Here is a 27,997-nt window from a genome sequence, read left to right on the forward strand (position 1 = left end):
CATTGAAGTCTGGGAGATATTTTGATTTTTTTTTTGTCTCTTGTTTTATTCTGAAAGTTATTTTATTTTTTATTTTAACATGGTTTAGAATATTAAATGCTGCACAATGTGAAGATACGTCACTTTATTTGTCCACTGAGGTGCATTTAGAGGACGAGAGTTCAACAGTTAGAGGTTTATTTATCAGAGAAAACTCGTAATTAGAAAGACTTGCCACCCAAAAGTTGCGTAAGTTAGAGAGAATGCAGCTTTAACACATGAAGCATAGACTTCTATTCAACCAGAGGAGCCCCCTGGTGGTCAGGAGAGAGAATGCAGCTTTAACACATGAAGCATAGACTTCTATTCAACCAGAGGAGCCCTCTGGTGGTCAGGAGAGAGAATGCAGCTTTAACACATGAAGCACAGACTTCTATACAACCTTCCTCTTTTAGATTTCTCTCTATCTTCCTCTTGTTTTATCTTTTTGTATGAACTATAAAGTCTAAACTGAAGTGAAATAATTGTGACTGATGAATGTGTTTGAGTTCAGGACGATTGTAAACGAGCTATAATGTGAATGTTTGTTTCCTCTGTCGTTTCTTGTTGTTCCTCTCGCTGCATGAACACCGTGTCCAAGGACACATCGGAGCGTCTGATCTCACCACACGGCCATCTGGCTCCGTCTGATCCACATCAGACGGGTCTGACTCCGTTTACACGGACCAGACGGGGAACCCAAACACCCGATGGTCATTTCATGCCGAGCTCTCTGAGATACAGATGCCAGCTCGTGATTGGAAAGGTCGTGACCTCCATCCTCAGATCCTCAGAGACTGAACAGCTTTCAACAGTCACACACACAAACAATGAGGATGCTGCGAGTATTAAGGCAGCTGTTAGAAAATATGTGTGAGATATCAGATAACAACGAGTATTTTAGGATAATGTCGTCACTTCTCAAGAAAAAATGGCATATCGAGAAGATAAATTATCATATTTCAGGATCAAGGACAATTGAAGATTAAAGAAATCTGAATATTTCCAATATTTAACTGTGAGAGATGCCGCCATGACAATGTTTCCAGATGACCCTCGTTGACCGTTTGTAAAGTCCACTAACTCATTATTTGTTTATTTATTTTCTGGTTCTGATTGAGGTTTGTCAGGTTTCAGATGGCGACAGTATAGGGAGGATTTTTATTTAATCTGGAACTAAAATCAAATATATATATATATATATATAAAATATCCACTAACCTGCTTGGATAAGTCATAAAACATTAATTTCAAAAAGTACGAGATCAGGAAAGAGACACACAAGAAAACAAAACCCTGAGTGACGGACATGAACACGAAGACGAGTTAAAAGGGTCGAGAGTATTTTAAGATGCAGCTCAGCGAAGGATCTGCAGGTCAGTGCGTCGCTGAGATGATGAGAGATGAAGGTGAAGTCATAAAACTGTTCAGAGGACTGAAGTATTCACCTGTTGAATCATTCAATGCAAGTTGTCTGAATCCACTACGGCTGTTAGTTACCTCTCACCTGAGGTGAGCAGGTGTTACGCAACAATGGAAATATTTAGACATGTGAAGCAAAAAAATTCAATAAAAAACACTCAAATGTAAAAGTGGATTTAATTAGACCTTCTCTGCTCTCCTTGTCTGCTTCCAATGAGGAGAGTTGTGCTTTTAAGAGCTCGGTGTAATGGGTTTTATATCTTTGTTTGTTTCCCCTCTCGCAGGCCGGTGAGTCACTCGGATGACGGGGGAGCAGCATGAATTACATCGATGGTGCAGTTCAGGTGCAGACGGGGAATATTTGAAGTCTGAGGCCGCTCGCCTAACTGAGTTTAGTCTGATGAGACTCGGCTGATGGCGGACGCAGACGGACATAAGTGGCATTTTACTTCCCTGAGTTTGTGGATTTGTGTGTTTTACTTTTAGCCCGTTTGCCCTCTGCCTGCATCTGCATTTGTAGCTTTACTTTTTTTTAAAAGAGTGCATTGTGTATTTGGAGCTCTGAATGATGCACTGTCATCATTCTATGCGCCAACTTTCTTTCTTTTTTCTCTCTCTTTGGGTGCGGGGAATTATCTATTTACTTTATTTATTTAATACATTTTATTTCATCTACTTGTGTTTTTTTATTTAGTTTTTCCGAACTTTTTTTTTCTCTCTCTTTGGGTGGGGGAAATTATCTATTTACTTTATTTATCTACTTTCTTTTCTTTTTCTAACTTGCTCGGTATGCTGTGCATGTTTTCTTGCATTGTGAAGAAGAAAACAAATCTATATATATAAAAAAGAAAAAGAGTGCATTGTGGAGCATGTTGTATAAATCACATTAAATTAATTAGCATGTAATACACGTGTGTTTTCCTGCATCTGTGTACACCCCCTCCTTGGATGATACTCTAATGAATGCAATAACTCCATCAAAAAAATGACTATTAAACAACCACAGAGAGGGAGGTTAACAGGGACTTAGAAGCTTTAATGTGGACATAACTTTATTTGCATTATCTATAGAAAACAATAACTTTGTTGTTGAACTTGCACACGATGTCCTCAATGCATTGATTTGACTTTGCTTAACATAATATTAAATTCCCAAAGGGGCAATAAAGGTTTTATTAATTCTCTGATATTATATATATATAATTATATATGTAATTATATAATTATATATATATAATTATAGATATATATATATATATATAATATATATATATATATATATATATACAGGACTGTCTCAGAAAATTAGAATATTGTGATAAAGTTCTTTATTTTCTGTAATGCAATTAAAAAAACAAAAATGTCATGCATTCTGGATTCATTACAAATCAACTGAAATATTGCAAGCCTTTTATTCTTTTAATATTGCTGATTATGGCTTACAGCTTAAGAAAACTCTAAAATCCTATCTCATAAAATTTTAATATTTCCTCAGACCAAGTAAAAAAAGATTTATAACAGCTGAGTGTTTGTCAAGGCTCAGGAAACCCTTGCAGGTGTTTCGAGTTAATTAGACAATTCAAGTGATTTGTTTAATACCCTACTAGTATACTTTTTCATGATATTCTAATATTTAGAGATAGGATATTTGAGTTTTCTTAAGCTGTAAGCCATAATCAGCAATATTAAAAGAATAAAAGGCTTGCAATATTTCAGTTGATTTGTAATGAATCCAGAATGCATGACATTTTTGTTTTTTGAATTGCATTACAGAAAATAAAGAACTTCATCACAATATTCTAATTTTCTGAGACAGTCCTGTATATACTCTCTAATGGCCCAATCTACGTATTGAGTACTTAAAGTATATTGTACTAATATACTATTATCTGAAATGTCACATAGGTTATAAACTCTTTCACAATTTATTGAAAGTAATTCATAGACTACGGTAAATGTAGTTCGGTTTACTGAGTCCGGGTTGAACCGGAGAAAACCTCTGGACTGTCTCCTGTTTTTATGGTTTGTCTTCTGTCGCCCCCTAGTGGAAACCAAGCGCACAACAAGTGCTCCCTGATTGGCTTAACTTGCGATGTGCTTTTCGCTGATTGGCTGGTGCAATTTTCGCCGTCTTTAAACATCTTCCGTGCGGAAACCGACACAGCTGAAAGTTTCCACCGTAATATTTCACCTAAAATGCATCAAGAAAATCAGATTGTTTGTAGTAGAAACATGTTAGTCTTTATATAACAATTATGATATTATATTTGATTATATTATCGCATCGTTTAAAAAATTGGGAAACAAACGTCGGACGTGCTTTGTTTCCTACCGGAAGAAAATAGCGGACGGACCGGCTCGTTTTTATGGAGTTTCGAAGGGGACGTTTGTTTTGAGAGTTTCGAGGCTGCTTGAACAACACAATGGGGAACTGCAGAGCATTTCTGAGCACAACGCTGCTCTTCTTGGTTTCCCGGGTGTATCCGGTGTGCTGTGACATAACGGACGGAAACACGGAGCACCTGAAGAGGGAGCACTCGCTGATGAAGCCGTACCAAGGTAACGCGGCTAACGGTAGCTCGTGAGCTAACCTACGGTCACACTCTTCTGTCTCGGAGGATATTTTTGCGACAAATGCAACTTCTTTACGAACTGAAGTCATTTAACTCTCGTATTGCTTATAACTAGCGAACATGCCTGTTGTAAGAGGTTGCATTTTATTTATTTACACGAGGACCCTCTGACGTGAGATACAAAGAGAGATGCAAAGGTTTTATAAATGTATTTACAAGATGTTCATCTTCTCAACACAGAATATTCAAAAAACAATGCAATTTACAAAATAAACAACGTATTAAATCATACAAAAATATTGAGTCAAGACTGGGCTTTAAACAATCCACATAATAACATATGTAATGAATAATAAACGCTAGATTGTTGTATTATACATATATATATATGTATAATTTCTACAAAATTTAAAAATGAGACCCTGATAACTTTTTATTTCAATGGTAAGCAGTAATTTTTCTGAAGAAACAAGCAATGCTCACCTCAAGCTAAATCTAGCAAGAAAAAGAACCAAATAAGGGACATTTTTTATTTTATTTTTATCACGTTTTATCACAAATATCACATACATCTCACTCAGATGATTTAGACACCTATTAGATGCTGTTTAAAATATATATTTTTAAACCAAGCTGTTCTACAAGAGGACGACGAAATGAATCAACGTTTCTCTGAGCGTGCAGCAGTGCATTCTGTGTGTTTTCTAAAGGACAGGTATTTGGTTAAAGATCGGTGGGCGGATCAACATCATTGTGCGGCGGTGCATTCCTGCATTTTCTACAGGTTGGGATGTTATTCAAGAACTTCTTGGTGGACCAGCTAAGTAGCTGTTGGGTACCCGTCATGTTTGACAAGAAAGGGCTCACACACACACACACACACACACCACTTGATGACCTTGCGGTCCTGTGTTTGTCCCCCAGGGGTCGGCAGCAGCGCCAGCAGCCAGTGGGACTTCTGGGGAAGCACGTTGGTGACGAGCTCGTACGTCCGACTCACTCCGGATGAGAAGAGCAAGCAGGGATCCATCTGGAACACGGTGGTGAGGATCGACCACAAACACAGCTCTCATATTATATATATAATTATATAATTATATATATTATATATATTATATATATTTAATTATATTATATATTATTATTATTATATAATTATAATTATATTATTATAATATATATATTATATATATATCACATATATTTTATATATTATATATTGCATTCACTCCCGAGTCAAGTTCTGCTTTTGGTTAAATTAGTTACGTCTCTTTGTTTCTCATTTATATATGTCCTCTATTTCTTTGAAGGGAAGAGATTGTCGAATTTACAATATATTAATGTATATTACCTCACATTTACTTTTTTAACAACACAATAATTAAATGTTTACCTGATATAAGCATTCTGTCCTTTCTGTTGACTTCTATTTGGAATATAAAATGAAATACTTTACGAATCCTCTTTTTCTTTTTAATATCCGACGTAAGAAAAGAAGAAAAAAAGTTCTTCTGGAGATTTCAAAATACTAGTTTAAAAAATGTCTTTCACACGAAAGTGAGTGCTTGTCTTGTGGGTTGCAGCCGTGCCACCTGAAGGACTGGGAGATGCACGTGCAGTTCAAAGTGCACGGGTCGGGGAAGAAGAATCTCCATGGCGACGGCATCGCCGTCTGGTACACGAAGGACCGGCTGCATCCAGGTAGTGTTGTCTTGGTTGTTCTGTGTCTCCCGCCTCACTGGGCTGAAACTCACGCTGCTCCTTTGGGCATCAACAAGTCAACGGGGGGATTGTCGCCCTAAATTTTGAAATAAAAAACTCAAATAAAAGACTTTAAGCACGTTGGGGGGGAAAGTGTATCGGATAACCAAGGAGCTGCTTTCTGTTCCCAACCGAGTCATTAGACTGGTACTCAGAGCTGCTGACTTTATCTGTAAAACATATTCTGCTATTGTTTGGAAACTGCTCTTTAAAAACAGACCTAAATATTTTGTATGTTCATTTTTCATTTGCATAAATCCCATAATGCTTTGACCCGTATGAAGTCATCTCAGTCCCATTGTATCTCTGTCTCTCTCACGTTGGGGGAAAGTTGAGTGACAGACGACTCTTCTACAAAAATAACGATATTACAAAATTATGTTTTAGACATTTATTTACATGTTTCTACCATTTTGTTAGTATATTCCACCATGTTTGTGAACCTCAGGCTTTAATAAACCAATGTCCAAAACACAAACGGTCCACATGAGTAAAGGCATGTTTTCACAAGAGAATTAAAGAATCTCAATAAATCGGACTTCAGCTTTTAAAATTAAAATAAATCAACAATTCCTCCTCCTGCCACGGCACAGCCGGTGTTTAAAGACATTGACCCACCAAGAATACTCTTCAGCCATCGAGACTCTTTTTAAAATTTTATTTTGGAGAATCTTGGGAGCTTTTTTGGAAGAAGTCGAACCGAGTTCAGCCGCTGCAGCCGAGGCCTCGGAGTGGAGGAAGGAGAGGAAGGAGAGAGAGAAGGGCTTCAATTCTCCTGTAAGAACTAGAGACGCGAGGAAGAAGAGGCAGAAAGAAGCAGATTGAAACTAGAACGGGCACTCGGTAGAGCGCATACCTTCGCATATCACAAGATTGGGCATTGAATTATGAACATTTGGCATTAGTTGCATGCCAATTGGATACAAATTGACCGTGCTATGGTAAAAATAAGTGTTTGACCTTTCCATGACCTTGACCTTTGACCCAATTGATCCCAAAATCTGCTCAAATGGTCCCCGGATAATAACCAATCATCCCACCAAATGTCATGCGATTCGGTTTAATACTTTTTGAGTTATGCGAGTAACACGCATACAAATAAATAAATAAACAAATACACGGCGATCCCAACATGCTGCGAGGTGTACATGCGCTCTCCCTCCACCAGGAGGCCGTCTCGATGACTTCTGTGTTCTTCACTTGGACCCCGCTCCAGATGTGTTTGTGCCGCTCACGTCTCGTCTCCTCCATCCTAGGCTCTGTGTTTGGGAACCAAGATCAGTTTCTTGGCCTGGCTTTGTTTGTGGACACCTTCCGCAATGACCTCCATGGGATGGATGTAAGTGTGTGTGTGTGTGTGTGTGTGCAGCTCGATTTGACCGGCTCGTCTCTTCGCAGGACCCGTGTTCTCCAACAATGCCCTCTTCCACGGGCTCGCCGTTTTTATAGACACTTACTCTAACGACGATGCCATGGATGTGAGTGCTTCTGCTCCTCGCTCAGCATGCTGGCTTCTTTTATTTAGTCTTTATTTAACTGGTGTTGTGTCGTCTGAACCTTTTGAAGCATGATCACGATTTTAATTTGCTATATTTTCATGCCCCCGAAAAAACCACGTTCTGGTAGTAACTGTGTTGTTTAAAACATTGTTTACTGCCTTTTTTTATTATTATTTTTTTTAATTCTATTTTCCCAGAACTTGTTGAGGTGACTTTCACACTGCAGATTATTGAAAATACAGTCGGTTTAATTTGTATTGACATCATCAATTTAGTTCTTAATAAATATGAAAACATATATGCCTGCAGTGTGAAGGTAGCCTGTGTGTGTGTGTGTGTGTGTGTGTGTGTGTGTGTGTGTGTGTGTGTGTGTGTGTGTGTGTGTGTGTGTGTGTGTGTGTGTGTGTGTGTGTGTGTGTGTGTGTGTGTGTGTGTGTGTGTGTGTGTGTGTGTGTGTGTGTGTGTGTATATGTTGTGCCTATTTGTGCATTTTACTTTCTGTAGTAATCCTGTAAATGTCCCCACTGCGGGAATAAAAAAGGATTATTTGTATCTCTTTATATATATATATATATATAATTTGAAATTTATCACGTGAGTTTCTTATACATATATTCTTTTATATTTATATATATATATATAATTTGATCACGTGAGCTTCTTATTTTTATATATTTATTTATATACATTTATTTATTTATATATATTAAATGTCATTTTTAATTGATCAGGTTGGCTTCTTATATTAATTTATTAAAATGTCTGCATCATCTTTATTGAAGCGTTCACATTATATTATTATATTGTATCCCCCCCCTCCCTCCTCCCCCCCCCCCCAGCGCTCCTTCCCGTACATCTCGGCCATGGTGAACAACGGCTCGGTGAACTACGACCATGGCAAAGACGGCCGGGCGTCGGAGCTCGGCGGCTGCTCGGCGGAGATCCGGAACCGCGAGCACGACACGTACCTCGCCATCCGCTACTCCAGAGGACGGCTCACCGTACGTTACCGGGGCGCCGCGCGCCAAACTGCCCCTGTCAGCACTGACGTCTTTTTTCAAATCATGGAGTTTTATTTTACATATATATATATACTTTATATATATTATATATATATGAAATCAAACTCCATGTATAAAATATATACATGTATCTATGTCTTATATATAAATATATATTTTATATTTATATTATACTATATATAAAATATATATATTTTATATTTGAGATATTTTATATATAAATATATATTTTATATATATATATATATAGTATACATATATAAAATCAAACTCCATGTATAATATATATATTGATAAAATATATTGTATATATATAAAATCTTGCTATACAGGACTGTCTCAGAAAATTAGAATATTGTGATGAAGTTCTTTATTTTCTGTAATAAAAAAAAAAAAAAAAAATGTCATGCATTCTTTTACATTCAAAAATAAAATGAAAAGCCCCTTTTATTCTTTATTGATTTTTTTATGATTACACAGCTTAACAAAAAAAAATAAATATCCTCTAAATATTAGAATATTAAAAAAAAAAATGGTAGTAGTTAAACAAAAAATTAATCACTTGTATTTAAACTAATTAACCTGAACCTGAGCTGCTTAACAACAAACACTCAGCTGTTATAAATCTTTTTTTTTTTTTTTTTTTAATATTTAAATTATTTTAAAATTTTTTTTAGATTTTTTTTTAAGTTTTCTAAATAATAAATAATAAAAAATAAAAATAAAAAAAAAAATATTAATTTTAATATTGACATTTGAAATTTTTTAATTGCATTGTTTTTGAAAATTTAAAGAAAATAAAATAAAGAAGATTTTTATCACAATACTATATACATACCTATTATACATACATTTTATATATTATATATATAAAATTAAATGATTAAATATACCTATATTCAGTATTAAATACCCATCGTCGTTCCACGACCACCAGGTGATTATTGCCCTCTGACCTCTGGGTGCTCTTCGTCTCTCTCTGGTCTCTGGGTGCTCTTCGTCGTCTCTCTGGGTGCTCTTCGTCTCTCTCTGGTCTCTGGGTGCTCTTCGTCGTCTCTCTGGTCTCTGGGTGCTCTTCGTCGTCTCTCTGGTCTCTGGGTGCTCTTCGTCGTCTCTCTGGGTGCTCTTCGTCTCTCTCTGGTCTCTGGGTGCTCTTCGTCGTCTCTCTGGTCTCTGGGTGCTCTTCGTCGTCTCTCTGGGTGCTCTTCGTCTCTCTCTGGTCTCTGGGTGCTCTTCGTCGTCTCTCTGGTCTCTGGGTGCTCTTCGTCTCTCTCTGGTCTCTGGGTGCTCTTCGTCGTCTCTCTGGTCTCTGGGTGCTCTTCGTCTCTCTCTGGTCTCTGGGTGCTCTTCGTCATCTCTCTGGTCTCTGGGTGCTCTTCGTCTCTCTCTGGTCTCTGGGTGCTCTTCGTCATCTCTCTGGTCTCTGGGCTGCTCTTCGTCGTCTCTCTCTGACCTCATGAGCTCTGGTCTCGTGTTTCTGACTGAAGAAGACTCTCTTCGGTCTGCGTGTGTTTCCGTCTCCGTCCTGCAGGTGATGATCGACGTGGAGGACAAGAACGAGTGGAAGGAGTGCATCGACATCGGGGGGGTTCGCCTGCCCACCGGCTATTTCTTTGGAGCCTCCGCGGCCACGGGAGATCTGTCTGGTGAGCACACACACACACACACACACACACACACACACACACACCTTAACGTCCTTTTCTGAAGGTTCCCATTGGCTGAGCTTTAATTTAATAAAACTTTTTTTTTTAATGTTAATTTCTGAAATTGTTGTTTTTTTAACCTGCATGTTGTTCTTTCATGTTCTTCATGTTCTCCGTGTTCTCTATGTTCTCCATGTTCTCCAGATAACCACGACATCATCTCCATGAAGCTCTACCAGCTGATGGTGGAACACACCCCCGAGGAGGAGAACCTGGACTGGACCAAGATCGAGCCCAGCGTCAGCCTCCTCAAGTCCCCCAAAGGTAGAGCGGTCCTCCGGGTTCTCCTCTGATCAAACAGATACAGAACATTATGAAAATATTTTTAAAGATCATATACTCTTTTTTTTTTAGGTTTCCAAAAAAAGGTAGATGAATACAAAAAAGTCAGTTAAATATAGAAAAGTTATTTAAATAAATAATAAAAGTTAGTAAAATAAATAATAAAAGTTATTTAAATAAATAATAAAAGTTAGTTAAATAAATAATAAAAGTTAGTTAAATATATAATAAAAGTTAGTTAAATAAATAATAAAAGTTAGTTAAATATATAATAAAAGTTAGTTAAATAAATAATAAAAGTTAGTGAAATAAATAATAGTTAGTTAAATAAACATAAGTTAGTTAAATATCCAACAACGTTTCTGGGACTTGTTTAAAACAATCAGACGAGCATAAATTCAGAATAATATATATAATATATATTTCTTCTCCACAGACAACATCGACGATCCCACCGGAAACTTCCGCGGAACGCCGCTCACCGGCTGGAAGGTGTTCCTGCTGCTGCTGTGCGCCCTGCTGGGCATCGTGGTGTGTGCCGTGGTCGGAGCCGTGGTGTTCCAGAAGAGGCAGGAGAGGAACAAGAGGTTCTACTGAGGAGGAGGAGGAGGAGGAGGAGCTTCTCAAGAGAGGCGTTGCTTCTGGAACAAACTGTTTCCAGATGCAACGGAAGATTTAATGTGAATTATTTTCTTAAGATTGTACAAATTGTTTATATCTTTTTTGAAAGCACTGCGATTGGAGGGAGGCGATGAGGAGGCGAGCGATATGATTGGAGGGAGGCGATGAGGAGGCGAGCGATGTGATTGGAGGGAGGCGATGAGGAGGCGAGCGATGTGATTGGCCCCCCGATCGATGCTGTATCGGTTCTCCCGCGTACACGGTAGTTTCAGGGTTAGAATAGACGTTTTGTAACCTAAAAGACAAGTATCTCCTCACACACACACACGCACAGACACACACTTACACTCAGACACACGTCAGATAAAAACATTGTGAATTTATTGTGTAAACCACCAGAAACATTCAAACTGAAGTCTAAAGTCTTTGTTCAACTCGTTCTTCCTTCTTTGTCACGTGATTGGTCGCCAGCGTTTCTCTGACATTGGACTCCGCCCACATTCAAACTCAATACGACTGTTGTTTGTTTAGTTTGTTTTCTTTTTGCTATGATGTGACTTTCCGCTTCAGCCCGTGTTCATAAAGAGGGACGAGAGGATTTCTCTCTCCGCGCCGCTGAGAATACGTTGGAGCTCGTTTGGGATTTTAATCCCTCGCTCGGGTCGCTGAGGTCGGGTTGCTGCTCGCCAGCTTTGCTTTGGCTGTCTGGGATTTTTATTATGAGATTATTTCTCATCAATTTGTTTTCAGATTTAACCACTTGAGTCAAATTCACCTGTCAGCACTTTGACGGCTTCGTCCCTAATTTAAAAATCATGGATAATTTTTTTTTTTATATATTGTATATATATACTTTATATATATATATATATTATATGTATATATAAATTGTTTTTTTATATATATAAATGTATATATTCTATATATAAAATCTATACATTATATTTATAATATATATAAATATATTATTTTTATATAAAAATATATATTTTATATATATATATAAATATATACTTTATATATATATATTCATTTTATATATATTTAATATATATATATACTTTATATATATTCATTTGATATATATTTAATATATATATTTTATATATGTATATAAATGATTAAATATACATATATTCAGTATTAAATACCCCAACGTCGTTCTACAGGTGATTTTTGCCCCTTTTTGTCTTTGGTTTGATAAACAATTTAATGATAATCAGTTGTCAAAGTGAAGCTCCTCCCCCGTGTTGCCTTGGTGATAAAGAGGCGGGACAAACGGGGACATGTTGCATCATCACGTGTTATGCTCTGACCAACGCCGCCTCCCCAACACGTGAAGCCACTCGACACGTTTCAATACGTCTGAAGCTGCTTTCAGCTTTTTTCCTGCAGGTTTTTTTTTTTAAGCTGTTTGTTTTTTCATCCAGAATATGCCTTTGTTGTTTTTCTAAAGTGAGTGTGTGTGTGTGTGTGTGTGTGTGTGTGTGTGCTGAATTGTGACTTGAATTAAGTCCCTCATTATAATGAATATTGGAGTCTTGTATGACCCGCTCCATGAAACAATGATTTCACTCCATCCACGAATGATTTCTTTCAACATCAAGTGTTTATTTTTTTTCCACTTCATGATGTTTTTTCCCTCTTTTTGGTTCAGAAATGCTGAAAGTAAAAAATAAGGATTTGTCGTCCAACAACTTGTTGTCCCCGGTGTTCTCCTTCAGCTCTTCTAATATGAAGAAATATTTCATATTAACCAGGATCAGATCAGAAAATAAACAAGTTGTCATAAATGAACACACACTGGAGTATAAGGACTACAAATATGATGTGCATATCTTATTAATGTATCTGTGTTACCTTAATATCATGTAAACAGTATTCTGATGTAGTTGAATCAATATTCATATTTCATAAGGTCACATATCTGCATATAGCTTCAGATCTGTGTTTTCCATATTACATTATATATTTACTATAACGTATGAAAACAACTACAGTAAATATTGATTTGGATTAGTTGGTAAAGTTCTTTCTTTTCTATATAGTATCAAACATATAACATGAGAAACAAATATATATATATAATATACATCAATGTGTATAACAATAACTTAGATTGGTGTTATTTTTGACTTCTCATAATACCTCTATCATATATATAATATATATTTATATATATATATACAGGACTGTCTCAGAAAATTAGAATATTGTGATAAAGTTCTTTATTTTCTGTAATGCAATTAAAAAAACAAAAATGTCATGCATTCTGGATTCATTACAAATCAACTGAAATATTGCAAGCCTTTTATTCTTTTAATATTGCTGATTATGGCTTACAGTTTAAGAAAACTCTAAAATCCTATCTCATAAAATTTGAATATTTCCTCAGACCAAGTAAAAAAAAAGATTTATAACAGCTGAGTGTTTGTCAAGGCTCAGGAAACCCTTGCAGGTGTTTCGAGTTAATTAGACAATTCAAGTGATTTGTTTAATACCCTACTAGTATACTTTTTCATGATATTCTAATATTTAGAGATAGGATATTTGAGTTTTCTTAAGCTGTAAGCCATAATCAGCAATATTAAAAGAATAAAAGGCTTGCAATATTTCAGTTGATTTGTAATGAATCCAGAATGCATGACATTTTTGTTTTTTTAATTGCATTACAGAAAATAAAGAACTTTATCACAATATTCTAATTTTCTGAGACAGTCCTGTATATATGCACAAATTGAGATTACCAATGATGTGCTTCCTCTTTTGTCCACTAGATGGCACCAACGTACTGGTTATCATCTGCCAGACCGTGTGTGTGTGTGTGTGTGTGTGTGTGTGTGTGTGTGTGTGTGTGTGTGTGTGTGTGTGTGTGTGTGTGTGTGTGTGTGTGTGTGGCCACTGGATCAGTGTGTTGATTAGAGTAACCCAAATGTTTTTTTTGATTTTAGAAAGTCTTTTCCATGAATAAATAAGTTTTTGTGTCTTATCTTATGAACCCCTACTACACACACACACACACATCCGGGCTGAGATTTAATAAAGGTCATGTGATCAAAGCGTGTCAGTTTCTCTCCGACCGTTTCAACACGACACTGAAACAGTGTTCAGGATTCAAGCTCCTCGTTGTGTGTGTGCGTGTGTGTGTGTCTTTACACCTCCACCTGGTAACTACGGTTGACTGGAGACCTGATGGCAGTGAGATGAGTCCTCTGGGTCGGTGGCCTTCACCTCAGGAAACCTTCACAGCTGGGACCAGTCACGTGACGGGTCATGTAGTAAGCTGGTGGAGGTTGGTTGTCGCCCCCTAGTGGTTCGGGAGAAGAATGCAGCGCGGGAAATTCCTTAAACACACATTGTTGACTTAATTTAAAAAAATTACAAATTACACCAGACAACAAACAACAACAAAGAATGAATAAAAATGACATTACAGCATAACAACAAACTATACGAACAATCAGACAAGGACACATAATAATAATTAATATATAAACCTTTCAGTAAAAAATATTATTTTTTTAGTTGAACCCTCACGATGAGCCTGACATCACGAAGAAGAAGAAGGAGAAGAAAAAGGAGGAGAAGAAGGAGAGCGCTCTGAAGACTTATTAAAGATATATAAATAAGTGTTATAAATAATAAACTGTAAAACAAGACAGTAACTGAATATTAATACATATAATAAATGTATAGGTCTAGAGTAGTGATATTTCTTTCTTGCCATTGTTATATAACTAATAAAATAGAAGTTTCTCGAGAGACACAAACATAATTCATACTCCGTTCATACTCTTTTCCTAAATAAGTAGTTTTATGAACAGAAGTTTATTTTGAAAAAGAAGGAATATTGAGAAATGAGAAGTAACTTTTAATAAGATATATAAATATATTTAAATATATATATGTATATATACACACATATACATCCCCTCAATGCAGCTTCTCTGAGCTCATTTATTTGAGTTGGTGGAGACCGACCGGGATCCTTGTTGTGTGTGTGTCTGTATGTGTGTGTGTGTGTGTGTCTGTATGTGTGTGTGTGTGTTAGGGCTGCAACTAACGATTATTTTGATAATCGATTAATCTCTTGATTATTTTTTAGATTAATCGATTAATCGGATAAAAAAACTGTAATTGTCAACCCTTTATTCAAAACAGGGTTCGTACGGTCATGGAAAACCTGGGAAAGTCATGGAATTTTTAAATGGCTATTTCCAGGCCTAGAAAAGTAATTGAAAAAAATAAAATCCCAAAATGTTTGGAAAAGCAATGCAAATGTGTTATATCAGTCGCGCACAATTCCAGGATGCTTTATTTTCATTGGTTGCTGGATTAAATCTTACCCAGATACAACAGATACGTTTTTTTCTGATTGGCTATTGTGTAGCCCATTTCTTTTTGTTGGTTGGCTGATAAGCGGCTCCTCACAGCAGAACTCAGGGGAGCGCTTGATTCCTCCACGGTGAGGGCGGCGCGGCTCATGTTGGCGCGCTGCGGCACATTAAAACATTAAAAAGCCGAGAGTTGTTTTTCAGCGTGAGAAATACGATACAACTCTACTTTTTTTATACTCCGTGACTTATTGAGCGCCGTAATAATCGCGCGACACAACGAATCGAAAATTAAATTCGTTGCCAACTATTTTAATAATCGATTTTTATAGATTTTATCGATTCGTTGTTGCAGCCCTAGTGTGTGTGTGTGTGTGTGTGTGTGTGTGTGTGTGTGTGTGTGTGTGTGTGTGTGTGTGTGTGTGAACTCTGACATGGACCAGAGGAATGTATGACACTATAAACATAAACATTTTAACATAAGATGTAAATTCTCTCTTTGACTGTAAATCCTCAGACGTCGTCCTCCCTCGATGACCTCCGATGACCTCCAGTGACCTCCGATGACCTCCGATGACCTCTAGACACCTCGTTCTCAGACGGGAAAAATACTAAAGAAATGTGAGATAAATAAAACATTTATTAATTTAATATTCTAACTTCTGTTGCACATGTTGACCTTCAGCTTTTTCATTTGACATTTGTTCTTCCTTCTTGTTCCCCTTCACCTCCTTTTCCTTGAGTCTTTGTTCTTCACCTCCTTCACCTCCTTTTCTTCACCTCCAATCCTTGTTCTTCACCTCCTTTTCCTTGAGTTTTTGTTCTTCACCTCCTTTTCTTTACCTCGTCCCTGTTCTTCACCTCCTTCACCTCCTTTTCTTCACCTCCAGTCCTTGTTCTTCTCCTCTTGTCATTCCTCTAACCTTCTGCTTGACCTACTAATTTTCTTTCCTCCCGCAGACTCCATGTTCTCCTCCTCTCTCTCCTCTCATCCCTCCTTCCCTCCTTCCTCCCGTACACACAAACGAGCGGTTGACAGGTGACAGATGTCAGCAAACGGATCTCGACCAATCACAGCGTCCGGCCTGCCGACGGGCACGAACCTGATCTCTCCCTCCTCTACTCTTCTCCTCTTCCTCTCTCCTCTTCTCCTCTTCCTCTCTCCTTCAGGAGGCTGTGTTTAACGTTCACAGCAGGGGGCGATGGCGTGATGATGAACCAGAGACGGAGGTCTGGGATCTCTCCATCCTGCATTCAGAGAAGAGTTTTCATCTTGTTTTCTTGTTGTTGATGTTTCTCCATATCTTGTGTTCGTGTGTTGCTACGGCAACAACACAAGTTGGTTTGGACCATCTGGCTTTAGAAGAACCCAGAGACCAGAGTACTCCACTCTCTCCAGACCCCCAAACCCTCAAACCCTTCAGACCCTCAAACCCTCAAACCCTTCAGACCCCCAAACCCTCAAACCCTTCAGACCCTCAAACCCTTTAGACCCTTCAGACCCTCAAACCCTTTAGACCCTTCAGACCCCCCAAACCCTTCAGACCCTCAAACCCTCAAACCCTCCAGACCCCCCAAACCCTCAAACCCTCCAGACCCCCCAAACCCTCAAACCCTTCAGACCCTCAAACCCTCAAACCCTTCAGACCCTTCAGACCCTCAAACCCTTCAGACCCTCAAACCCTTCAGACCCTCAAACCCTCAAACCCTCCAGACCCCCCAAACCCTCAAACCCTTCAGACCCTCAAACCCTTCAGACCCTTCAGACCCCCCAAACCCTTCAGACCCTCAAACCCTCAAACCCTCCAGACCCCCCAAACCCTCAAACCCTTCAGACCCTCAAACCCTTCAGACCCTTCAGACCCCCCAAACCCTTCAGACCCTCAAACCCTCAAACCCTCCAGACCCCCCAAACCCTCAAACCCTTCAGACCCTCAAACCCTTCAGACCCTTCAGACCCCCCAAACCCTTCAGACCCTCAAACCCTCAAACCCTTCAGACCCTTCAGACCCCCCAAACCCTTCAGACCCTCAAACCCTTCAGACCCTTCAGACCCCCCAAACCCTTCAGACCCTCAAACCCTCAAACCCTCCAGACCCCCCAAACCCTCAAACCCTTCAGACCCTCAAACCCTTCAGACCCTTCAGACCCCCCAAACCCTTCAGACCCCCCAAACCCTTCAGACCCTCAAACCCTCAAACCCTTCAGACCCTTCAGACCCTCAAACCCTTCAGACCCTCAAACCCTTCAGACCCTTCAGACCCCCCAAACCCTTCAGACCCTCAAACCCTTCAGACCCTTCAGACCCTCAAACCCTTCAGACCCTCAAACCCTCAAACCCTTCAGACCCTCAAACCCTTCAGACCCTCAAACCCTTCAGACCCCCCAAACCCTTCAGACCCCCCAAACCCTTCAGACACTCAAACTCTCAAACCCTTCAGACCCTCAAACCCTTCAGACCCTCAAACCCTTCAGACCCTTCAGACCCCCCAAACCCTTCAGACCCTCAAACCCTCAAACCCTTCAGACCCTTCAGACCCCCCAAACCCTTCAGACCCTCAAACCCTTCAGACCCTCAAACCCTTCAGACCCCCCAAACCCTTCAGACCCTCAAACCCTCAAACCCTTCAGACCCTCAAACCCTTCAGACCCTCAAACCCTTCAGACCCCCCAAACCCTTCAGACCCTCAAACCCTTCAGACCCCCCAAACCCTTCAGACCCTCAAACCCTCAAACCCTTCAGACCCTCAAACCCTTCAGACCCCCCAAACCCTTCAGACCCTCAAACCCTCAAACCCTTCAGACCCTCAAACCCTCAAACCCTTCAGACCCCCCAGCCCTTCAGACCCTCAAACCCTCAAACCCTTCAGACCCTCAAACCCTTCAGACCCTCAAACCCTTCAGACCCTTCAGACCCTCAAACCCTTCAGACCCCCCAAACCCTTCAGACCCTCAAACCCTTCAGACCCTCAAACCCCCCAAACCCTCAAACCCTTCAAACCCCCCAAACCCTTCAGACCCTTCAAAACCCTCAACCCCTGACAAGTGACTTAAGTTGATCCTCAATAACTCGTTTCCTTCACTCCCCTCATCTTCATCGGTCGTGGTTCAGTTTTTGGGGCTAAATTAAGAGTTTTTTCTTGATTTTCTGGCTTCCTTAAATATCCTCTGAATGACGCTCCACCGTCGCCATGGTGACACGCTGGCTGACGTGTTCCTGCCTTCATGACATTCAAATACACAGCGGAGGAGGAAGAGGGGGAGGAGGAGGAGGAGCAGGAGGAGCAGGTATACTGTTCCCAGATCCGACGTCAGCAGGTTGACTGACGCTTTGCATTCTCGCCAGCTGGAGATTAAATAGATATTGAATAGATATTTAATTGAGATTTAATTGCAGGAACAGTTTAGATTCATGTGATTCACACATTAATGCACATTCCTCCATCTAAATATATCTTTTCTCTTCCTATTTCAAGTCTTTTTTTACAAAGTTTCTCGCTTGTTTTCAAGGGCAACGGTTGTCGCTCGACATCACGAGGTTGCGCAACAGATCGCAGGTTGTCAGACTTTAAGAAAAGAATATGGAAACTTTTCTTTTCTCACCACTTCAAAACATTCATTTCTGCTCTGGACAGCGAAATAATAATCATAAAATAAATGGAGAATAATAAGAACTAGACCAGTGGAACCATTTAAAATGAACATTATTACAAATAAAGTGTGAGTCCAGGTGATCTGAGACCTCGAGTCGGGTTTCACCGCGATGAAGACACAAAGGCTTTGATGCAGGGAAAGTGAGGGGCGTGGCCTCCAGTGATTGAGTGTGAGAGTAATCCTCCAACTACTAAGAGAGCGTGTGTGAGTGAGTGAGTGTGTGTGTGTGTGTGTGTGTGTGTGAGTGTGAGTGTGTGTGAGTGTGTGTGTCTTCAAAGGAGGGGAAATGTGCGTTCATGCAAGTAGAGAATGAAGACAAGAGGGGGAGGAGGGTGATGAAGAGGGAGAGATGTCATCGTCCCCACAGGGAAATCCATCTCCTGTACAACAATACAACACACTCTGGGCCACACACCAGGGGCCACTCGGGTCCACACACCAGGGGCCACTCGGGTCCACACACCACAGGGGCCACTCTGGGCCACACCACAGGGGCCACTCGGGTCCACACACCAGGGGCCACTCGGGTTCACACACCAGGGGCCACACGGGTCCACACCACAGGGGCCACATGGGTCCACACCACAGGGGCCACTCGGGTCCACACACCAGGGGCCACACGGGTCCACACACCAGGGGCCACTCGGGTCCACACACCAGGGGCCACACGGGTCCACACACCAGGGGCCACTCGGGTCCACACCACAGGGGCCACTCGGGTCCACACACCAGGGGCCACTCGGGTCCACACCAGGGGCCACTCGGGTCCACACACCAGGGGCCGCGGTTGTGACTGCAGGGATCGGGTGTTTAACTGAATATCTATTGATCTTCGGTATAAATTGTATTTTAAGGCATTAAGCTTAAACTAACTTTAACTTTGTAAACATATGCGTGGTTATACTGTCGAGGTGGATCATATATTTGTAATTGCAGTAGAAATGACCTTCTAACGTCGGTGTGAGGGGTGTGAGAGCAAACTAAAGAACAAGGTAGAGAAAGAGAGATATTATGAGTAGGCCATGCAAAGGAAATAGAAGAAGAAGAGATGAGTTCACAAAAGAAGGAAGTAAACTGAGAGAAGATGAAGGAAACAGGCACTGAGTCGTCTTCTTGTATCAGACAGCTCACAGAACTCAACAGGTTCCAACAAACCCGTCACACCTGAAGCAGCCGCGTTGCCAAACTCCTCTGGATCTCAGCTTCTCCCCCGGGAACAAAGAGACGCTCAGGAACCATGACTCGTCTTTGAGAACAGGATGCGTTCAGGGATCGCCAGTTGCAATCGAAAATTACAGCTTTCTAATGGGAAATTCCACCCCGAAAAATGATTGCATCACGCAAATCATTAGTGTCCAGGTAAAAGTTCAAACTGCAAACTGACTTTGATTATTACCTTCGCATTGAAAATGCAGAAGGTTATGTTTGGATCGCCGTGTATTTATTTATTTATTTGTATGCGTGTTACTCGCATAACTCAAAAAGTATTAAACCGAATCGCATGACATTTGGTGGGATGATTGGTAATTATCCGGGGACCATTTGATTAGATTTTGGGATCGATCGGGTCAAAGGTCAAGGTCAAGTTCATGAAAATGTCAAAATATTTCTTTTTGCGCGGTCAGTTTCTATCCAATTGGCATGCGACTAATGGCAAAATGTTCATAATTCAATGCCCAATCTTGTGATGTGCGAACGTATGCGCTCTACCGAGTGCCCGTTCTAGTTCTTGTCTGTATTAGTTGATTTAGCGGCGAATGAGTTTCCCAAATGTGGATTAATAAAGTTTTGTAATCTAACTGCTTGGGTAATCTTCTCGCTGACTTTTTAATTGTTTTAATAAAATAAAGGGAGGAGGATAATTTTAGTCCGTAAAATCAGAATCACTTTGTATATTATACGCTGCAGAATCGGGAGTGTTACTCGGTGTTAATTCTCCAGTGGAAGATATTTCGAGTTGACCGGTGATGTTTTGGGGTGGACGTTAACGCACTCCTCACTTCCGGGTTTGTTTTCGCGCTCATTTTTTTCTTCAACTGACAGCGAGAAGCCGGTGTCCGGAGGAATATTCTTGCAGGTGAGACCGAAATATATTTAATTTAGGCTGGCTGATTATGTTTATATAAAATCACGCGTTGACGTCATGGTGTCACGGGATGTATTTGTCATTGAGGCTGGTGGCTAATAGCTAACTAGCTAGCTTCACACAAATGTAGCGTTAGCTTAACAGTTAACTACTGTTATTTAATTGAGGGGCATTTTCTCCGGTAGAATATCAAATATATTGCCTCACTAAGTGTATTTCAATATTGTTTGGATGCCTAAAGTTAATTGATGAAGTTAATTATTGTCAACTAATAAATTAAGTATCTAATGTTAAATGTTAGCTTACTTGAGGTCACATTGAAAAGTTGACCACTATGAAGAGAGGAGAAGGTAATTATAGACTCTCAGCATTGTTTAATTCATAATATGAGACTATATAGACCTATAGCCTGTGACTGGACACTTGTTTCACTTGAGACATGTTTAACTAGAATGGGCACTCGGTAGAGCGCATACCTTCGCATATCACAAGATTGGGCATTGAAGTATGAACATTTTGGCATTAGTTGCATGCCAATTGGATATAAATTGACTATGCTATGGTAATATAAATTGCTATGGTAAAAAGAAGATTTTGACCTTTTCATGACCTTGACCTTGACCTTTTATCCGATCGATCCCAAAATCTAATCAAATGGTCCCCGGATAATAACCAATCATCCCACCAAATGTCATGCGATTCGGTTTAATACTTTTTGAGTTATGCGAGTAACACACATACAAATAAATAAATAAATACACGTCGATCAAAACATAACCTTCCCGCATTTTCAATGCGAAGGTAATAACTCCTCGCTCTCCACCATGGGCAGTTTCTGCAAGATGTCATCATGCTCCTGAAGGTGACATACCACCTGCACTAAGAAGTACATTAGCGAGAATTCACATACCTGGAATTCACCAGTGAAGGTGAGTAACATCTTATTTAACCCTTGTGTTGCCTTAGGGTCATTTTGACCCGAATCAATATTACACCCTCCCCCCGCCTTAGGATTAATTTGACCCCATTCAATGTTTAATGTCGGTGTTCTTTCGGTAGTCAACAAACAAACATAAAGTGCCTCACACTTAAACTTGGAAAACAATATTAATTCTAATAATTTTCTGGAGGTTTTAATTGCTGGCGTCAAATTGAACCCAAAGGGTAAAATATGTTAGTAAATATAAAGGTAACAGGAGGGTGAAACATTGAATCGGGTCAAAATGACCCAAAGGCGGGGGGAGGGTGTAATATTGATTCGGGTCAAAATGACCCTAAGGCAACACAAGGGTTAAGTGGCAGTTCTTAAGTGTCTTCAAGGTATTTTCTGTCGAGTAAATAACCCCGTGGTACACATGACCGTCACAGCCTTTTTATCTTCTTACAGTTATGATCATGAATAAATATCAACATGTCCAACATCTTCTACCCAGATATACAGGTTGTTTCATATCTCAATACAAATATGACGATATTAGGAATGTCAGGTGTGGTTTATTTTGCTTTAAACAACCAGACACCCATTAACCAGTAAATAAACCGATTAATATTGAATAAATATGATTCAATCAGCTTTGGTGCTGCATGTCAAGGAGTTTTTATCTATATTTTTATTTTGCTGTTGGCTTTGCTGACGTTTATTGACGCGTTATAATCAGGTCACCAACGCTCCTCGTGATCAACAACCCAATTCTTTAGCTGATATCTTTGGCGGTGTAAGGATGTTCTGAAACCGGGCACTTCGCAAATGATGGAAAAACAGGCTTCCGGACGCGCGTGAATTAAGTTATCAACATTTAATGGCAGGAAGTGTAAAACAAACATTCAAGGCCTCTCGATCGCGGTCTTCATCGGTCCAGCTCCTCCGCCTTCGGGGTTCCGTCGGAGGAGAGCGCTCTCTCTAATCTCTCAGCCAATCCTCACTCTCAAGGTGAGTCCGGCCTTTAACACCTAGTGATTGGCTCAAAGTCCCGCTGGAACAATGGAGGGGTCGAATGTCACTGAACCCCGGGTCAAAACGTCACTTCCGCTCAAGTATTTTCACAATAAAAGTCCTGTCTATTATTGTAAGTCACTTCACGGGTTTCAACCGGCTTCGACAATCTATAAAACTAACATACAGTCACGCTCATGCAACATACATTAATTCTTGCCATTTACATTAGCAGAGTAAATATTACCCCTATGCTTCATAACACATTAATAAAAATATCAATATTCTCCCTAATATTTCCTATTTTAATATCTTTCTATATGTCTTAATTTAAAGCATAAGACCTCTGCACATGTTATCAAAATAAACTATTACAACCTGACGGCGGCCTCGACGAAGGCCGATCAGGCGACGCATCAATCTGAATTCAAACAATTACAATAATAATTTGTCTGCTTTCTAGTCCGCTCTTTATTTATTTTGTTTCCCAGACTGTCTGGAGGAATGTGAGAACATGAACACATGTATTATTCTGGAACTAATCCTGATTTGAATTGAATTGCCCTCACGTCGGAGAGCTGTTTGTAAAGTCATGTTCCTGGATGCTGCTGCTGGATGATCCGTCTTGTGTTGGAATGCTTTTGTGTTTTTTGGGTGGATGAAGCCGTGAGGATATTCAATTCAATTCAATTCAGTTCATTTGTATAGCCCAATTTCACAAATTACAAATTTATATTTGAGTGTTAGAAAGCTCAACGGGATAATCCTCCGTACGTCTCGCCGGAGAGACTTCTGCCAAAAAACATGACGCTGACTCTTTCACAAGAGACTCGTTGAGCACTTTTGCATTTCACATTCTGCTCATCCTCTGTGGCGACTTGTTGGGGATGTGTGTGTGTGTGTGTGTGTGTGTGTGTGTGTGTGGCTGACTAATGTTTCTTTCACTGATCAGCTAAGATAATTACAGAAATCCAACTCATTTCGTAACAAGGGTATAACTGAGGTGGAATTTTTTGGAGCAGACCGACTCGTTCATAAGTGACCGTTATATTTCTTCCAAGAAATATGATTTATCCCCTCTAATATTAGATCAGATTAGAACATTTTATTAATCCCCAGTGGGGAAACTCATTTTTGGAAGGAACAAACAAAACCAGAAGTTGCTCCATAAAAACATGACCATCAGAAAGATGCTAAATAAAAAATAAAAACCTAAAGGTGTTCATTAAAAAACTCCTGGATCATAATGGAGCAGAAGAACTAGGAAGGCAGATACATTTCTGAAAAGCTTCAGATAATCATGTAACTATCTGCATTTTTACAGGTCCCCCTTTTTTAACCAATTATTTTCTATTTATTGCAATTACCTTCGCATTGAAAATGCGGAAGGTAATGTTTTGATCGCCGTGTATTTGTATTCGTGCGTGCGTGTGTGTTATTCGCATAACTCAAAAAGTATTAAACCGAATCGCATGAAATTTGGTGGGATGATTGGTTATTATCCGGGAACCATTTGATTCGATTTTGGGATCGATCGGGTCAAAGGTCAAGGTCATAAAAAGGTCAACATCTTCTTGAATCTCATGAAATTTGGTGGGATCATTGGTTATTGGTTAAATTGTCAAGCATCGATGAAAGCGTTGTCCTTTTTTCTTTAACCCTCCTGTCACCTTCAAATTTACTAACATATTTTACCCGTGGGGTCAATTTGACCCCAGCAATTAAAACCTCCAGAAAATTATTAGAATTAATATAGTTTCCCAAGTTTAAGTGTCACTTTATGTTTGTTTGTTGACTACCTAAATAGCCCTTTAAATAAATAAAAAAGTTGATATTTCTTATATGTTTTACACCTGGGGTCAAATTTACAAATTTCTAAGTTGTGTACAGGACAGTGAAAACATATCATCATGGGAATTTTATGTTTTCCCAGTTGTCCCCAATAAATTAGGAAAAGTCATGAAATATGAAGCAAAAAAAAATGATGTCAATCATTTTTTTAGAGATTTTAAACATTGAATGGGGTCAAATTGACCCCAAAGGTAACAGGAGGGTTAATAAAAGGATGATTTATGTAAATTAATGACACGAGCAAGGACAGTTTAGATATATTCAGCTGCTACTCAATAAACAGATGCATATCCCAGAACTGCATTCAAAAGGGAGATATTAACTGATGAGACCATAAAAGAATAAATACATAAAAACCCATAACTGGAGATCCAGAGAACTTAATAGAACTTCATCACCTAAACGTTGAACTACATTTTCTGCCAATTCTACTAAATCTTCCCCTCTGTTTCTTCTGTAGTTTTCTTTCTCTTGTTTGTTGTGTTTTCGTAAAAGGAAAAGAGGAATTGATCCGCAGCGAACAAAAAGTTCGAGGAGCAGCGGAGAGTTTATAAAAGAAAAGAGACGAGTTCCTGAGCTCCATCGACGTGACAGTTCAAAGATACCAATATCCTGACGGACATGACGGAGCACCCAATAAAGCTGTCACCAACTGTGTGTGTGTGTGCGTGTGTGTGTGTGTGTGTGTGTGTGTGTGTGTGTGTGTGTGTGTGTGTGTGTGTGTGTGTGTGTGTGTGTGTGTGTGTGTGTGTGTGTGTGTGTGTGTGTGTGTGTGTGTGTGTGTGTGTGTGTGTGTGTGTGTGTGTGTGAGTGTGTGAGAGACAGAAAGGAATGGCTGTAACAGGATATGATAATGGTGAAGAGATTACGGAGCGTAAGTGATTTGCCAGTCGACTGTAAAAACAAATCCGATGTAAAACATTTGAAGTGTTTCCAAAAAAAAACGCCGGCAGCTTTTCAGCCAAAAATTAAAGAGATATTACGCACTTTATTTTTCAGAGTTTGACGTTGCGATCGAATTTGTTCCTGCGGTTGACTTTAAAAAATATATATACTTTTTCATATTTTTACTGTGAAGAGTTTGCCTCGGTGTCATTGAGTCTCACGAGGCAATCAGTTTTGTATTCACGCCTTTAAAAAAAATGAAGTGTTCATTTATAGAGACGAAACACGGACGCATCATCAACTCGTTTGTTTTACCTGCCACAGAGATTATCCTCGGCAATAATCTAAAATCTAATTTAAAAAAGAAGACGTTTTTGTCCTCGTGTTGGTGTCAGAGGATCATCGGTTTACAATACACCCTCCGACTGCAATCCATCCCATAATAATTAGGGAGATGTCTTCTGAGATTCAAGCATGTTTACGCAACATTTGGGGCCGAGCCGTCGGGACGCGACGGAACAACAAGCGGGTCAATCACCCGGTGACAATGAGAGACTACAGGGACATTATGAGATCGCCGAAACCAAACTCTTCATGTTCCGCTCCGCCAGCTGTGAATTTAAAGAACCAGAAGTGAAGTGAATAGAAGTGAACGAGCCGGAGGAACAACGGCCGAGGTTCAAGATTTAAAGGGACAGCGTCCTCTTTGAATGGGGGATTAACATGAAGAGAGAACGAGCAAGCAGATGGTGCGGAGGCAGGAGGTCAAAGACCGCCCAACCTCCTGTACGTATATGAGGGAGCGTGTGTGTGTGCGCGCGCGTGTGTGTGCGCGTGCGTGTGTGCGCGTGGGTGATACCAGCAGGTTTCAGGAAGCCGGAGTAAATTCCCAGCAGATCTGCTGGTTCAGACGCAGCTATGTTCCTCCAACGTGCTCCACACGCCGTCCATTCGTCCATCTGTCTCTCTCTCCTGCCTGTCTGTCTGCCTGTCTGTCTGTCTGTCTGTGTGCCCGTCTCTCTACCGAACAATAATACTTACTATCCGTCTGTCTTCTGTTCCCCTCCCTCCCCTCTCCGTTCTGCTGGTATTATATGTTCTCAGCCATTCACTGCGATGGCTTCTTGCTGCTGCTTCTCCCGCCTCCACAGCCTGCAAAGAACACACTGTGTGTGTGTGTGTGTGTGTGTGTGTGTGTGTGTGTGTGTGTGTGTGTGTGTGTGTGTGTGTGTGTGTGTGTGTGTGTGTGTGTGTGTGTGTGTGTGTGTGTGTGTGTGTGTGTGTGTGTGTGTGTGTGTGTGTGTGTATACACAATATGTTTGGGATGTCTAGTTGAAAGACAGAAAAACCGAATCCTAAAAATCATTATAATTGTGATAAAACACGGGAATATATTAAGAGTACATTTGAAGCTTCACGAACAAATCGACAGGATTTTGGAGCAAATGAAAACAACAAGACTACGGGTTGAAAGTCCCCCCCCCCCCCATGGCCCCCTGCCCGCATTACGCCTCACAATCGCGTTTCTTTACATTCACATTCATGCATGTAACGTGGAACCAAAGTTCAGAAGCACGACTTCCGCCTGGACACTTTTAGCCGTACGATAATATTATGACATCACGGAGATATTATCGTGTCGCCGCTGCGATACGCCGACACGTATCTTCAAAAGCATTTTAAAAACCAGGACCATGAATATGTCTCCGCAGTCGGAGTGGAGGCGGACGGATGGAGACGAGCGCCGTTCGCTTTGTCGGCGGCGTAAGGACGTTCTGAAACCGGGCACTTCGCAAATGATGGGAAAACAGGCTTCCGGACGCGCGTGAATTAAGTTATCGACATTTAATGGCAGGAAGTGTAAAACAAACATTCAAGGCCTCACGATCGTTCTTCATCGGCTCCTCAGCCTTCCGGCGTCGGGGTTCCTGTGGAAGAGACCCGCTCTCTCTAATCCACAGAGTCTTAGACTATTCATACACTCCGTCATATTCATTGAATGTGTTTGAACTCTAATGATTCCTTCTGGTCACATGACATCTATTGTTCATCTGGTCACATGACATCTATTGTTCATCTGGTCTCATGACATCTATTGTTCATCTGGTCACATGACATCTATTGTTTATCTGGTCACATGACATCTATTGTTCATCTGGTCACATGACATCTATTGTTCATCTGGTCACATGACATCTATTGTTCATCTGGTCACATGACATCTATTGTTCATCTGGTCACATGACATCTATTGTTCATCTGGTCACATGACATCTATTGTTCTGTTCATCCTGGAGAGGGATCCTCCTCTGTTCTCTCCTGAAGGGTTCTTCCCTTTTACCCCTGAAGG

At 40.1% G+C, this 27,997-nt stretch overlaps 1 protein-coding gene across 2 annotated transcripts; it reads left to right on the forward strand.

Moving 5' to 3' along the window:
* The first annotated feature begins 3,806 nt into the window (after positions 1-3,806).
* lman2 (lectin, mannose-binding 2) lies at positions 3,807-12,705 on the forward strand. 2 transcript variants are annotated; one of them, XM_056439830.1, is made up of 8 exons: positions 3,807-3,999; positions 4,938-5,056; positions 5,597-5,714; positions 7,031-7,113; positions 8,113-8,274; positions 9,827-9,941; positions 10,146-10,265; positions 10,720-12,705. In XM_056439830.1, the coding sequence occupies exons 1-8, from the start codon at positions 3,864-3,866 to the stop codon at positions 10,878-10,880; spliced, it is 1,014 nt and encodes a 337-aa protein (XP_056295805.1). In that variant the 5' UTR covers positions 3,807-3,863; the 3' UTR covers positions 10,881-12,705. The 2 variants fall into 2 exon arrangements, with proteins under 2 accessions (XP_056295805.1, XP_056295806.1); XM_056439831.1 differs by lacking the exon at positions 7,031-7,113 and adding an exon at positions 7,173-7,252.
* Positions 12,706-27,997: the final 15,292 nt, after the last annotated feature.

This window comes from Pseudoliparis swirei, chromosome 19 (assembly GCF_029220125.1).
Source record: "Pseudoliparis swirei isolate HS2019 ecotype Mariana Trench chromosome 19, NWPU_hadal_v1, whole genome shotgun sequence".
Classification (NCBI taxonomy): Eukaryota; Metazoa; Chordata; class Actinopteri; order Perciformes; family Liparidae; genus Pseudoliparis; species Pseudoliparis swirei.

Excerpts from the sequence above, each read along its gene's own strand:
- lman2 (XM_056439830.1), top strand. The coding sequence starts at position 3,864 with ATGGGGAACTGCAGAGCATTTCTGAGCACAACGCTGCTCTTCTTGGTT. Across the intron at positions 8,275-9,826 it reads ACTCCAGAGGACGGCTCACC|GTGATGATCGACGTGGAGGA; the intron begins GTACGTTACCGG and ends TCCGTCCTGCAG. Across the intron at positions 10,266-10,719 it reads CCTCCTCAAGTCCCCCAAAG|ACAACATCGACGATCCCACC; the intron begins GTAGAGCGGTCC and ends TCTTCTCCACAG.